The sequence below is a fragment of the Callithrix jacchus genome, chromosome 12 (genome assembly GCF_049354715.1).
Source record: "Callithrix jacchus isolate 240 chromosome 12, calJac240_pri, whole genome shotgun sequence".
Classification (NCBI taxonomy): Eukaryota; Metazoa; Chordata; class Mammalia; order Primates; family Cebidae; genus Callithrix; species Callithrix jacchus.
The window spans coordinates 60584054-60598122 of NC_133513.1; the positions used below are offsets into that span (position 1 = coordinate 60584054).

The 14069-nt window shown below is 52.5% G+C and overlaps 1 protein-coding gene across 5 annotated transcripts in view; it reads right to left on the minus strand.

Annotated features, from left to right (window-relative positions):
• Positions 1-1909: 1909 nt before the first annotated feature.
• The window catches only part of TSPAN15 (tetraspanin 15), a 55533-nt gene continuing 43373 nt past the window's right edge, over positions 1910-14069 (minus strand). For 2 of the 5 annotated variants that reach the window (XM_035268138.3, XM_035268136.3), the window contains 4 exons: positions 12660-12776; positions 5663-5710; positions 3338-3496; positions 1910-2775 (listed from right to left, as the gene is read on the minus strand). In XM_035268138.3, coding sequence (XP_035124029.1) covers positions 2626-2775; positions 3338-3496; positions 5663-5710; positions 12660-12776 — 474 coding nt within the window. In that variant the 3' untranslated portion in view covers positions 1910-2625. The remainder of the gene's footprint in view (positions 2776-3337; positions 3497-5662; positions 5711-12659; positions 12777-14069) is intronic. The other 3 variants (XR_013524933.1, XR_004731985.3, XM_035268137.3) reach the window with 3 other exon arrangements.

Genomic DNA, 14069 nt, shown 5'->3' on the forward strand with positions numbered 1-14069 from the left:
CAAAAATCAAAACTGATTAAATGGGATCTAATTAAACTAAAGAGCTTTGCACAGCAAAAGAAACTATCATCAGAGTGAACAGGCAACCTACAGAATGGGAGAACATTTTTGCAATCTATCCATCTGGATATTACAAAGGGCTAATATTCAGAATCTACAAGGAACTTAAACCAATTTACAAGAGGAAAAAACAGCAAAAAGTGGGCAAAGGATATGAATAGACACTTCTCAAAAAAAAGAAGATATTTGTGCTTCCATTTCTTGAGAGGTGACCAAGGTTTGGAAAAGAGATGAGTGTCTGTTGGATCTCAGCCGTATGTGGCCCCAGCACTGGTCCACATAAACAGCTGGCCAGGGCTGCAGTGTGAGGTAGAGGGGTGTCTGTGAGTTGTGCTGCAAAGAGGGAAGATGAGGGGTCTGGGTTCCTGCTTCCAGGTAACGTGACTTTGGATAAGTGATTCAGAGCAGCCCATCTCCCATGGTGCCTCTGCCATCCTGCTGCCCCCCAAAGGCAGCTGCCATCTCCCCTCTGAGCACAAGAGGTTCTCAGAACAACCAGAGCTCCAGGGCTACAATGCCTCCAGCCAGATAGAGCTTGACCTCGCCTTGTGTCCGTTAGGTCAAAGTGAGACAAGACAGGGCTCCAGCCTCCTGTCCTTCCCCAGCTGCCCTTCCCTCCTACTCCGAGGGGCACACTCCTCTCCTCTATCCCCTCTCCCTGATGCTACAAAATTGCCTTGAATAATACAAGCTAAGGCACTGCCAGAGATGAATTGGACCCTGAGCAGAGCCCCAGGCTCTCCCCCGAACCCCAGCCCAGGCCTGGAGACGGGAGGGTCTTGTTCCCCAGGCCCCAGGTGGACACAGATTCTGGAGCTGCCTCGGGGAATCCTCTTAGGGGAGGCCCAGGTAACATCCCCTGTGATATCTCGAGTAATATCACCTCCAGCAGTGGCTACAGCGAATATCCCCAGGACAGGGCTTCAGAAGCAGCTGCAGCCTCTACTGGTTTCAGACACCTGGTACCGTGTGTGCACAGGAGGTGACAGAGGCAATAGAGCAGAGGGGCTGAGTGGCCCGAGGGATCCTACCTGGCCTCAAGTTACAGCTTTGTCACTTACCAGCTGCCTGCCTGGGCAAGTTACTTAACTGCCCTGTGCCTCGATTTCCCCACTAATAAAATGGAGATAAGAATTACCCTAGTTGGAGGATAAAGGAGTTAATATCTATCAAGTGTGTAGACAAGTTCCTGGCAAACCATGCTCTATGGCATATTTGTTGTCGTTGTGTTACTGTTTACTTTGAAAAATCCTCCTCCTGCCCCTTCTTATAGTGGGGTTGGTACACACGGCAGACCAAGCATCTGACCACTTTACTTCTGGGTGTATGGACGGTTCTCACTGTTAGAGTTCTTCAGGTCTGGGGCTCTTGCTGCTTTATTTCTAGTGTCCTGGCTACTAAGAGCCTCACAGAAAACCTAGATCCCATGTCGGGGCCGAAGGTTTGGGTGGACTGATCCACGCAAATCCCGGCATCTCCAGCAGGGGGCGACCGACACCGCGCTCTGCAGGTGTTGCGCAGTAGCCCTTGGGCACACTGAGGGATGCAGGAAGCACAGGTGAACTTGTGGGTGCGCTGCTTCCCCAACTCCGTTTCCCGGGTCCCCGGTCAGCCCTGCTTCAGGGAGGTGGAGCCTCCTGCTATACCTGGCCCAGCCTGTTTCCCTCGATTGTAGGTAAAATAGGCGTGGTCACCTCTGGCCCTGAGGTTTTCCCCCCGGCCGGTGTCCCAAGCTACCAGATCTTCACCCCGTAAACCCCCTTCATCCTCACGTCCACAAAGGGTTTCCAAGTCCAGGTTGCGACTTTGCTTACCCCCGCCCCAACAAAACAGCACACAGGAAAGAAAATAAAAAACAAAACACGTTTTTATTGATTAATAAACTCGTTGCGGGGAGGGCAAGAATAAGACATGAGGGCAAATACCAGCGTTGATTAGTCAGAAACGCCTGTTATCTGTACAAAAAAAATGAATGTTACAAAAATCACGTAAAAAACTAGGATCAAGGAAGCAGCCGCCCTTACAAAAAAGAGGGCTCAAGGCACCTGGGAGGCTGAGAAGAGGCCAACCTGGCCATGGGTGTGGCGGTGGGGACAGCCCTTCCCTCCTGCCCCTCCCCAGCGGCCCTTCCCTCCCGCCCCAGGGGCACCCTCCCCTCCCCTCTCCCGGATTACAAGTGCTACAAAACTGCCTTGAATACCTCCGGCCAAGGCACTGCCAGAGATGAAATGGGCCCTGAGTGGAGCCCCAGGCTCTCCCTCCCCCCACAGTCCAGGCCAGAGGAAGGGAGGGCCTTGTTCCCCAGGCCCCAGGTGGGCACAGATCTGGAGCAGCCTTGGGTAAGTCTTTAAAGGGAGGCCCAGGCTCCGCCCCCTGGGGAGACAGCGGTGGCTGTGGGACCCACCCCCCCCCCCACCCCCCACAAAAACACACACACTAAGAGCCCTGGCTGTGGTCAGACCTGAGTGTGGGCAGAGGGCCCGAAGCCCTGTCCAGCCCCATGACGTGGACTGAGAGGTGCTGTCCCAGACTGTCCTTGCTGGAGCTGCCATCCCAGGCTGGGTCCTAATTGGGGTAGCACAAGCAGCATCCCGTGCCCTCCACCTCCACACCAGACTTGGCACCTGGCCCCAGGAGCCCATCTGTGACGGAGTGCTCCCTGATGATGTCCTCCACCCGGGTGATGTACAGCAGCGTCAGCAGCACCCCCAGGAACTGAGAAGAAAGGGCAGAGCTGGTGAGGGCCTCCCTACAGCTCCCGGCTCCCAGAAACACAAGCAGCCAGTCCCAAGCCCTTATGGCTCTGTGTGACCTGGGCAACACCCACAGCAGACACTTGCAGCACCCACACTGCTACAAGAAGCCCCCACCTGGGCCCCCTCTCTCCTTCCCAGGAAATCCCAGAGATCCCTGCTGTGCTCATCAGCAAGGGCCCCTCCCTCCTGGGATTCCTGTCTCCACCCCAGCTCTGCCACAGACTAGGGGGTCTTAGCACATCACTGAAGCTTGCCAATACTGTTTCCTCCTCTGTGAAGTGGACGTTATAATAGTGCCTCCCTCACAGAGAGAAGTGGAGCAGCCCTGCCTGCACAGTACTTGGAAGAGCTTCACCACCACTGCTATTGCCATTCACCCGCTTCTTCCAGACATGCAGCCCCCTCCACTCCGGGCAAGTCTGGGACACTATGAAAACAGCCTCTTCACCTCCCCCTCTGCACCTCCTCTGCCCTTCTGCAATCACCAAGCCACACTTTCTCTGAACCCATGGCCTGCCCACCTGGGGAAGCAGGATGCCCAGGAGGATGCCCGCCATGATGGTGTAGTTGTCCATGAACCAGATGAGCACGGCATTGGTGCAGCCCCGCACGTAGATGACGTCCTGCACACTGAGGCGCTGCATGGGAAGGAGCTGGGTCAGCACAGCGGAGCACCTCGCCTGGCAGGAGCCACAGGTAAATGTCTCTGCCATTTACTCCATGTCCAGGCTAGTCCCTCAACCGCTCTGATCCTATACGCAGCATGAGAAGGTGGCCCTAGATGCTGGTTCTTAATGGACAGTACTGTTCTCTAGAGAGGGCTGGGGACACATGGTGGCACTTTTGGTTGCCCCAGCAATCGAGGTTGGGGACTGAGGGACTGCTGAGCTCAGGGTAATCCTACTCCACAAATAACTGCCCTGCCTGCATGCTTCTCAGAAGTCCCTGCATGAAAAGCCTCACAGATGTCGGCCGGGCACAGTGGCTCACACCTGTAATCCTAGCACTTCAGGAGGCCGACGTGGCTGGGTCACCAGGGCAGGAGTTTGCAACCAGCCTGGCCAACGTGGTGAAACCCTGTCTCTACTAAAAATAAAAAAGCATTAGCTGGGCGTGGTGGCAGGCACCTGTAGTTCCAGCTGCTTGGGAGGCTGAAGCTAGAGAACCACTTGAACCCGGGAGGTGGAGGTGGCAGTCAGCAGAGATCATGCCACTATACTCCAGCCTGGGCGACAAGAGCAAAACTGGAAAGGAAAGAGGGAGGGAGGGAGGGAGGGAGTAAAACGAAGAAGAGGAAGAGAAGGGAAAGGGAAGGGAAGAAGGAAAGGGAAAAAGGGAAGGGAAGCAAAGGATGGAAGGGAAGGAAAGGAGAGATGGGAAGGGAAGAAAGGGAGGGAACAGAAGGAGGGAAAGGAAGAAGGGGAGGGAAGGGAAGGAAAGGAGGGAAGGAAAGGAGGGAAGGAAAGGGAAGGGAAGGAGGGAAGGGAAGGTGCGAAGGGAAGAAGGGAAGGGAAGGGGGAAAGGCAAGGGAAGGGAAGAAGGGAAAGGAAGATGGGAGGGGAGGGGAGGGGAAAAAAAAGCCTCACAGGTGTTTTCCATGCACAAAAAGCCTATCTATAGTTATGCAAGCCAACAGCCTCACTCCAAGTACATATAAAAAACACAGCAGAGCTTGGCATGGTGGCATGTGCCAGCGGTCCCAGCTACTATGGAGGCTCAGTTGGGAGGATTGCCTCAGCCTATAGGTTTGAGGCCAGCCTAGGCAACAGTGAGACTGTTTCTTAAGGGGGAAAAAAGCATTTCTGCATTGGTTTTAATACACAATGAATTTCCCAGAACCACTGCTAGGTAAATTAAGAAATGATTATACCATTATTTAATTCAGAACTTTATCAAGAATTGTTTACCGGTCTTAAAAACCATGCCAGCAGCAACAATGATGCCATGGTGTGAGAGTCACCAACACAATGCCCTATCAGCTCTCCTGTAGCTACTGAGGCCTCAGGGATGCCTCACATCAGCAGACACCTGACTTCCCTACCCACTGCCCGAGGACCCATGTGATGAGCCATGTTAAACAGCTGCAAATTGCTGTATTTCATTTCTCCTCTACTTCAGATCACTATGTCAATTGTTTTGGAACTGGGCATGTAGGTAGGTTATATGTGAATTTCATTTGGGGATTAAAAATAGGACATTACCACTGTTTGTTATAAAAATGGCCATTGGTGCTGAGGGGTTGAGAACCACTGCTGGTCTATGGCTCTCAAACGTGTCAGAATCACCCACTAGGCCCCACCCCAAGAATGTGCATTTCTAACACATTCCCAGGGGATGCTGTTGCCGCTGGACTAGGAATCCCACTTTGCAAGCCACTGCTCTGCATGACAGGCCACCATTCCTTTCAGGTCCCTTCCCAGCACCACCCCGCTTCTCTCCTAGTCCAGGGGAGCTGCCCAGGAAGCCGACCCAGGGGCAATCCCCAGAAGGCTTGCTGGGTCCCAGGTGGCCCTGGGGCAGAGGCAAGCTGGGGCTGAGCATGGCTGGGCACACAGCTGCTGAGGGTACCGGCACGGGCCATGGTGGCTTCATGTGGACCAGCCTACAGTAGGCGCTCGGCAAACCCTGGCAGGTGGCATCTCCCAGCCTGGGGGAATTCTTGGTTCCCTGAGCCTTTCTGTGTCTGGGTGGGGGTGGGAAACCCCAGGAGTCCTGGCTCTGGGTCACAGCCAAGTATGTTGGAAAATCTCAGTGGCCGGGAGCCCCACCTTGAAAAACCCCTCCAATCACCCCAGGGTGGAACAGGACAAGCAACATCTCCAGGGAATGGCATTTCAAAGACTTACCTCCTTGTCGATAGTTTTGTAGCCACACATGGTGTTGACAACTTCTGTCTGAAATGGAAATGTATAATAGCTAATATTTATAATGCTTCTAACTCTAAAAGGCGCTATTCTCCTACCCATTTTACAGATGAAAACCAAGGCACAGAGTTGCACTGTCCAGCAGGGATGGAGCTGAGATTCCAACCAGGCAGTATGGCTTGAGTCGCCATCATAACCACCTCATCCTCCAAGAAAGGCCCAGTGAAGAAACTGTAGGAATGCTAGTTCCATGGCTTTCACATGGGAGAACCACCCCTCCGCTAGCAGCAAACCAGGACCTCAGAGAATGGCATGCTGCCCAGGCTCCTTGGCTGTGGCCGCCCCAGAGCACCGCTTAGCTCACACCATAATGCACCGTCTCAGAAGTCAGGGTGCGGCTATTCCTGCGCCCGGGGCGCTTAGGGAGGAAAACCTCAGACCACATCTGTGGTTTGTCTGAAGTCCAGGCCAGGACACCTGGCCACACTTCCCTGTTCCACAGACCCTGCTCCACCAGCAGAGGGTGCTGCTAAAACTTCCTTCTTGGGAAGAGAGGTCCTCCTGGCCACACTTCCCTGTTCCACAGACCGTGCGCCAACAGCAGAGGGTGCTGCTAAAACCTCCTACTTGGGAAGAGAGGTCCTCCTGGCCACACTTCCCTGATCCACAGACCGTGCTCCAACAGCAGGGGGTGCTGCTAAAACCTCCTACTTGGGAAGAGAGGTGCTCTCCAAAATTCCGGACTACTGATCCACTTAGGCACAGGGAAGGCTGTGGTCAGGCCCTAGACCTCGTCAAATCCCTCCCTGGGCAGGTCCTAGGTCACAGGCTGGTGCGGGCACTTCCCATCACCACCTGTGCCCTGCAGTGTCTCCTTCTCCCACCACCAGGTAAGAGAGTAAGACCCCTGGTCCAACCCGTAACTCTCACCAGCCCCACTGCTCTACATCTAAGTGAACACTGCTGTGGGTGATGAGTGCCGCAGGCACCAGTGATGACTCAGGGGCAACAGCAGAGTACCCAGCATGCCCTGTGGCACCACATTTCCTGGGTCCAGATCCTGCTCTGCCACTTAGGAACCATGACCAACCTTAGGTGGGCTGCCAAGGAACCCGCACACAGAGGTCCTCGATACATATTTGTTAACCAAGAAAATGAATGAATGAATGGGTGGTAATGATCAGAAAACCCACCTCCTAGGGCTACTTTGTACGTTAAAGTGAGACACACTGGTACCAAAACAGAAATATAGATCAATGGAACAGAACAGAGGCCTTGGAGGCAACAAAAGACATCTACAACCATCCGATCTTTGACAAACCTGACAAAAGCAATGCGGAAAGGATTCCCTGTTTAATAAATGGTGTTGGAAAAACTGGCTAGCCATGTGCAGAAAGCAGAAACTGGACCCCTTCCTGACACCTTACACTAAAATTAACTCCAGATGGATTAAAGACTTAAACATAAGACCTAACACCATAAAAACCCCAGAGGAAAATCTAGGCAAAACCATTCAGGACATAGGAGTAGGCAAGGACTTCATGACCCAAACACCGAAAGCATTGGCAGCAAAGGCCAAAATACACAAATGGGACCTAATCAAACTCCACAGCTTCTGCACGGCAAAAGAAACAGTCATTAGAGTGAATCGGCAACCAACAGAATGGGAAAACATTTTTGCAGTTTACCCATCTGACAAAGGGCTGATATCCAGAATCTACAAAGAACTAAAACAGATTTACAAGAAAAAAACAAAAGTGGGTGAAGGATATGAACAGACACTTTACAAAAGAAGACATACATGAGGCCAACAAACATATGAAAAAATGCTCATCATCACTGGTCATCAGAGAGATGCAAATCAAAACTACATTGAGATACCATCTCACGCCAGTTAGAATGGTGATGATTAAAAAATCTGGAGACAACAGATGCTGGAGAGGATGTGGAGAAATAGGAACACTTTTACACTGTTGGTGGGAGTGTAAATTAGTTCAACCATTGCGGAAGACAGTGTGGCGATTCCTCAAGGACCTAGAAATAGAAATTCCATTTGACCCAGCAATCCCATTACTGGGTATATATCCAAAGGATGATAAATCATTCTACTATAAGGACACATGCACACGAATGTTCATTGCAGCACTGTTTACTAGCAAAGACCTGGAACCAACCCAAATGCCCATCAATGATAGACTGGACAGGGAAAATGTGGCACATATACACGATGGAATATTATGCAGCCATCAAAAACGATGAGTTTGTGTCCTTTGTAGGGACATGGATGAATCTGGAAACCAACATTCTCAGCAAACTGACACAAGAACAGAAAATCACCACATGTTCTCACTCATAGGTGGGTGGTGAACAATGAGAACACATGGACACAGGGAGGGGAACATCACACACTGGCGTCTGTCAAGGGGAAATAGAGGAGGGACAGTGGGGCGTGGCAAGTTGGGGAGAGATAGCATGGGGAGAAATGCCAGCTATAGCTGATGGGAGGCAGAAAATCAAATAGCCATGTGTGTACCTATGAAACAATCTTGCATGTTCTTCACATATACCCCAAAACCTAAAATGCAATTAAAAAATTTTTTAAAAGTGAGACACACATGTAAAGTGCTTATCATGGGGCTGCGCACATGAAGAAATACAGGAACACTGGCTGAAATGATTTGTTCACAATTCCAGCCCCTGGAAAGGTAAGGGAGGGCATCTTCTCTCCTTTCAAGAGAGAGGGTTGGGCCTCAGATGTCATCTAGGTCATTCTAAATGTCAGGGCTTGATGTGCGAACAAGAAAACTTCCCTCGATCTAGCCGGTTCTCCAGGTAGCCTCAGACTCAGCCATGCCTAGCACCCATTGGGCATCACTCAGCAAGTGTTTTTGGCCCATCCAGGCCATAAACATGATCCCTATGGAGAGGGTTGGGCCTGGGGCGCAGATGCACAGCACATGATGCTTTCTGCCTCGTTGGTTCATTCATTCACTCACTGAACAAATATTAACTGAGCACATACTGCACGCCAACCCCAGTTCTGGTTGCTTGGAATACAGAACAAGACAAAGTCCCTGCCTTCATGGAACTTACACTGTAGAAAGGGAGATAATGAACATAACAAACAATTCAGCTGCATGGTACGTAAGGAGGTGACAATAGTGACTTCACTGGGCCAGCTCTGGTGACCTCGAGGGGGATGAGTCTCTCAGCAGACAGGCAACTAGCAGAAGCCTCTCTGGCACTAAAGCCCAGAATCTTTCTCCAGGCCCAGGAAGGACTCACCTGGAGCTCAGGCGGGAATGCTCCCTCACCCACTGCTCACCTCCTGTTGCGTGCCCTGCTTCCTAACAAGCCACTGACTGGTACTGGTTCACAGCCTGAAGGTGGGGGAGCCTGCTCCAAGCCAGCAGACACCGGGCTCAGCTCCTTTCGGTGAGTCCATGAGGCCCAGAGGTTTATAGGTCAGTATTTTATATTTTTCTCCATTGTCTAGGCCTCCTATCTGAGAATACAATTTCCACAGCCCTGATTTTTAATGTTATTTTAGTTTTTTACACTACATTATTTCCTGTGTACTCATTCAAATCCCAGGTTGAATGGTGTAGTGTAAAATAAATAATTTGGACGTAAATCAACCAGCTCTACTGAGGAAGGGAACACTCTGTTTTACATTTAGAGAAACCCATCCAGCTGGGGTGGCACAGGGAGAATCAGTGGTAGTGTGTAACCCAGGGTCAGATAACCCCGGCCAGGGGAAGGCTACTTCCTGCCCCGGTGCTCTCCTTCACATGCTCTCTGCAGACAGTGACCGTGTTTACAGCCCCAGCCCAGTCATCCCCAGGACTTCAGACTCCTATATCCAACTGCATGTTTGACCTCCCTGCTGGAATGCTGAACAGGCTCTCAAACGCCCCACATCCATGCTGAGCTCCTGGTCACTCCACCTGCCTCCTTGCGGTCCTCCCCTCTCAGGCAGTGGCAGCCCCGTCTTTCCTGTGGCTCAGACCAAAACCTGGATACCTCCTTGATTTCTCTCTTTCACTCATCACCCACATCTGATAAACCAGCAAATCCTGTAGGCTTACTTGTAAAATCTAGCCAGAATGTCACCACGTTTCGCCACTTCCACCGCCGCCACCACCACCACCACCCAGCTCCAGGCATCTGTCTTCTCCTGCCTGGGGCTCAGACGCTGTGGGGAGCGCTTAGCTGTCAGCCCCCTGCAGTAACTACTTCATGTGATCATTCATTTTATACATCAACATGACCCGCCCATGGGACAGCCAGATATTTGGCCAGAGATTATTCTGGGTGTCTCTGCGGGGGCGTTTCTGCATGAGACTAATGTTTAAATCAGCACTGAGTAAAGCAGATGGCCCTGCCCAAGGGGGAAAGGTCTCATCTGATCAGTGAAGGCCCGAACAGAACAAAAGACTGTCCTCCCCTCACTGACCCTAAGAGAATTCTCCCTGTCTGGCTACCTTTGGGCTTGAACTGAAACGTTGGCTCTTCCTAGGTTTGGAGCCTGACCAGCCTTTGAATGGGCCCTACCCCCTCAGCTCTCCTGGGTCTCTAGCCTGCCGCCTCACCCTGCAGATCCTGGGACTTGCCCACCTCCATAATTACACAAGCCAATTCCTTATCATCCATCAATCTCTCTTTCCTCTTGGTGTATTATTCTGTTCTTGGCTAAACAGAGCCAGCAAGTCCCTTCCTGGGTAGACCACCAGACTCATGTAATGCCTGCTCAATGTGGGAGTGTGAAGGCCTGGCCCCCACCCCAGTAGGGGACAACTCTGAAGGGCTGCCCTCGTAGATGTGGCTGAGGCCTCCAGTCAAACTGAGCTGAGGCTGCATCACTGCTCACCTCCCTTCATCGCCCAAGCCTGCTTCTGGCTCCCTCCTTCCACAGGTGCTGGTCCAAGAGCACCTGCCTGGACAAGCTGACCCGTGACCCCTGGATCACTGCACATCAGCCCCTAACCCTATCCCTGCATCTACCGTGTCCTGCACCACAGCCAGGCCGATCCCGGTAAAACCAAGTCAGAATGCCACTCTTCCACTGTGGCCCTGTAGGGCCCTTGTCACTCAAGAATGCCCCACAGTCCTGCCTGTGGCCCTCGGGGTGCCCACGACCTCGCTGACTCTACCTCCTACCATCCTCCCCCTGTGCTCCTCTGCCCCAGCCACTCTGTGCCGTTTCTCAAACACCCTGAGGTGACTCCCATCTCAGGCCTCTGCACACACTGTTCTCTGCCAGGAGTGCCCCAGCCCCAGGCACCTTCCTCACTTTCTTCAGAGCTTCACCCAGATCCCACCTTTCTCAGGATCCAAAACTACAATCCTCCATGCCCTACTTTATTATTCTCCTTAGCATTTATGACCCTCTAACTATCTTTTACTTATTTTGTCAGTTTTCTCCACTAGGATGTCACCTCCATGTGGGCAGAGACTTCGTTTGCTGTACCCCCAGAACCTGAAAATGTGTCTGGCACAGAGTAGGTTCTCAGCTAATATTTGTTGAATGAATGAATGAATGAATGAATACAAGTTCGGCTTGCACATCTCAGCTTGGGCATTCAGGTGCTGCTGCCCTGGGTGAAGTTCAGGATCGCCCCATGCAGGCCTCTCTGGAAACTCTGCTCCTCCTCAGCATCCCCCCTTCCCAGAGAACTAACCTAAAATGGCAGCTAACATTTCCAAACAAAGCTTCCCTCCCGGCCTGGACTTTTTTAGAGCTAGTACACTTGGCACTGGCTTTCTGACTCATGGCAAGGCCCCCCACCCGCAGCTGCTCAGTGTACAGAATCCAGCAGTGGGCACAGAATGGTGGAGATGTCAGGAGAGAAGCTTTCCATGACTCTTTGGGCCGTGAGTAATTGCAAAGCTCTCCGCCTCATTCCAATCCTGACATGGTTTCTGGACACATTTGTCAAACACAAGGACGGATGAAGCCTTTCACTTAAGCGGTGACCACACAGGACATCATCCCAAATGACCGAGATGACAGAGCCAAGAGGATCATGCTGAGAAGAGGAGGAGGCTGGCATTTATGTCATCAGACCCCCTTCCAAGCATCCTGCTGCTGCTGAGCACCAGGTCCTCAAGGCAAAAGACCAATGGAGATGCCCAGGGTGGGGGTCCTGCCCTGCCTTCCACCAACACTACAGAGCCAGCTGTCCCTACTAAGCTCCCCTGGCCTGGACGCCTCTCTCTCCCGCCCTCAGCTGGACTGCACAGTTCTCCAGAATGCAGCTTGGCAATGCCTGCCTGCCCTTCATCCTAGCTCTGCCAACCTTGGGCAAGACAGCCAGCCATTGGGTGCCTCAGTTTCCTCATCTGTAAAGTAGGTAAAATAAAAATAGGTACCTCACAGGTTGTGAAGGTTAAATGAGTGAATACCACCAAAGTGCCCAGAGCAGGCCTGCACAAGGTAGGTGCTCAACAGATGTTAACCAACACCACTAAGAAACACATAGCCAGGGCCGGGCGCGGTGGCTCACGCCTGTAATCCCAGCACTTTGGGAGGCCAAGGAGGGTGGATCACGAGGTCAAGCGATCAAAACCATCCTAGCCAACATGGTGAAACCCCGTCTCCACTAAAAATACAAAAAGTGCCAGCTGTGGTGGCGTGTGCCTGTAATCCCAGCTACTAGGGAGGCTGAAGCAGGAGAATCGCTTGAACCCAGGAGGCGAAGGTTGCAGAGAGGAAACTGCTCCACGGCACTTCAGCTGGCGACAGAGCAGACTCTGTCTCAAAAAGAAGAAAAAAAACTCATGGCCTTCCCATGCCCAACCCCCAGAAGCTCCACTTTCAGGAGCCCTTAAGAATCAGGAAAGCCTCCTCTCTGCCACCAATTCCTACTTCCCCACCATCCACCTACACCACCCGTCTTCAACTTTGGAAGAGAGACAAGAGAAGAGTGGACCATCTGGGGTCCCCGCAGCCCCCACCCACCACAGGAGCACTGGCTACCGTGTTCCGGATGCAGCAGGTGTAGGGCACCCCGCAGGCCAGGGGTCCAGGAGCGCTGCAGTCGTGGTACTGGTTCTTGCTCCAGTCTCGGTAGTCCTCCCCGCCACAGCACTTGAACTGAGGAGGGAAGCAAGCGGGAAAGAGGAGCGCCCGTCATCGCCCAGGCCCCGCTCAGACAACAGGAAGGGGTCCTGCCCACAGGCGGACGCAGTTTATTACGTGGGTCACCTTGGTGCAGAGAGAGGCTGTACACTTTCAAGTTGGAGCTGTCAAAGTGTGGCATGGCCGCCTAGAGGGTGGTGAACCCCTGTCACTGGAAAGATGTCCAAGCCAAGGCCGGGCTGTCCCTTATTGGGATGTCAGGATGGTGACTAGACACCGGAAGGAAAAGTCATTCCTTGAAAACTGGCCTCTGCTTTCATCTTCATGTCCCCAGTGCAGGTGCTGGGCTGGAAAAGATGGCCCTTAAAGTCCCAGAGACCAAGCTTGATTCTGTGAAAGTCCCTGCACCTCAACCGCCCTTCACACCTGCCCTAGGAGCCGCCCCGTCCAGCTTGTCTGGCCCTGCCCTTAGTAAGGAGGATATCTGCACCTCACATCCTGCCTGGGGCTCTCCCCTTAGCCAAGCCCCTCCCTGTCTCCCCTCCCTGCTCCTTTAGGAAGTGGTTGGTAACCCTCCTGAGGGCTGGTATGTGCCTGGCATTGTTCTGGGTACTGGAGAGACAGGGTGAGCAAAGCAACGCAGCCCCTGCTCAGGTGGAACTCATTCCAGTGGAGGGATAGAGGGTGAGCACTGGATGAAAAGGTCAGGGAGGCCTTGCTGTGCTCCCCAGAAATGGAGAAATAGGGGAAGAGTGGGGAGGGGCGGCTCTAGGTTGGGAGGTCACAAAAGGGCTCTCTGTAGAGAGGATATTTCATCTGAAACATGGAAACAGAAGAAGCCAGCCGACTCATGCAAAGGCCCCACGCAGAAACAAGCTTGTATTTCAGCAGCAGGTGCAGAGACCAGCAAGCCTGGAACAGAGAGAGTGCAGAGCATGAGGTTGAGAGGCGGGCACAGGCTGGACCATGTGACCTCCTTTGCCAGCCAGCTGAAGCAGGGAGCTGGGACTGGAGGGTTCAACCAGGGCTGTGGTATGCGTCCTGGAAACCAGACACCCTTCCAGGGTCCCCACAGTACCCCTTAAGCTACCAGGTTTTGGGACATGGAAGTGTCTTTTTGCAATGCAGTTCAAAGAGCATTTGTTTTGCAATGGAACAGACCCAAGGTCAAATCCTCAGACCACCACTCCCTGCCGTGCAACCCCAGGCAAGTTGGTCAGCCTCTCTGAGCCTTAGAGGTTGTAAAGCAATAATAAGGATGGCAGCTCTGCACAGCTGAGCTGTGATTACATAGAGTGTCATACATGA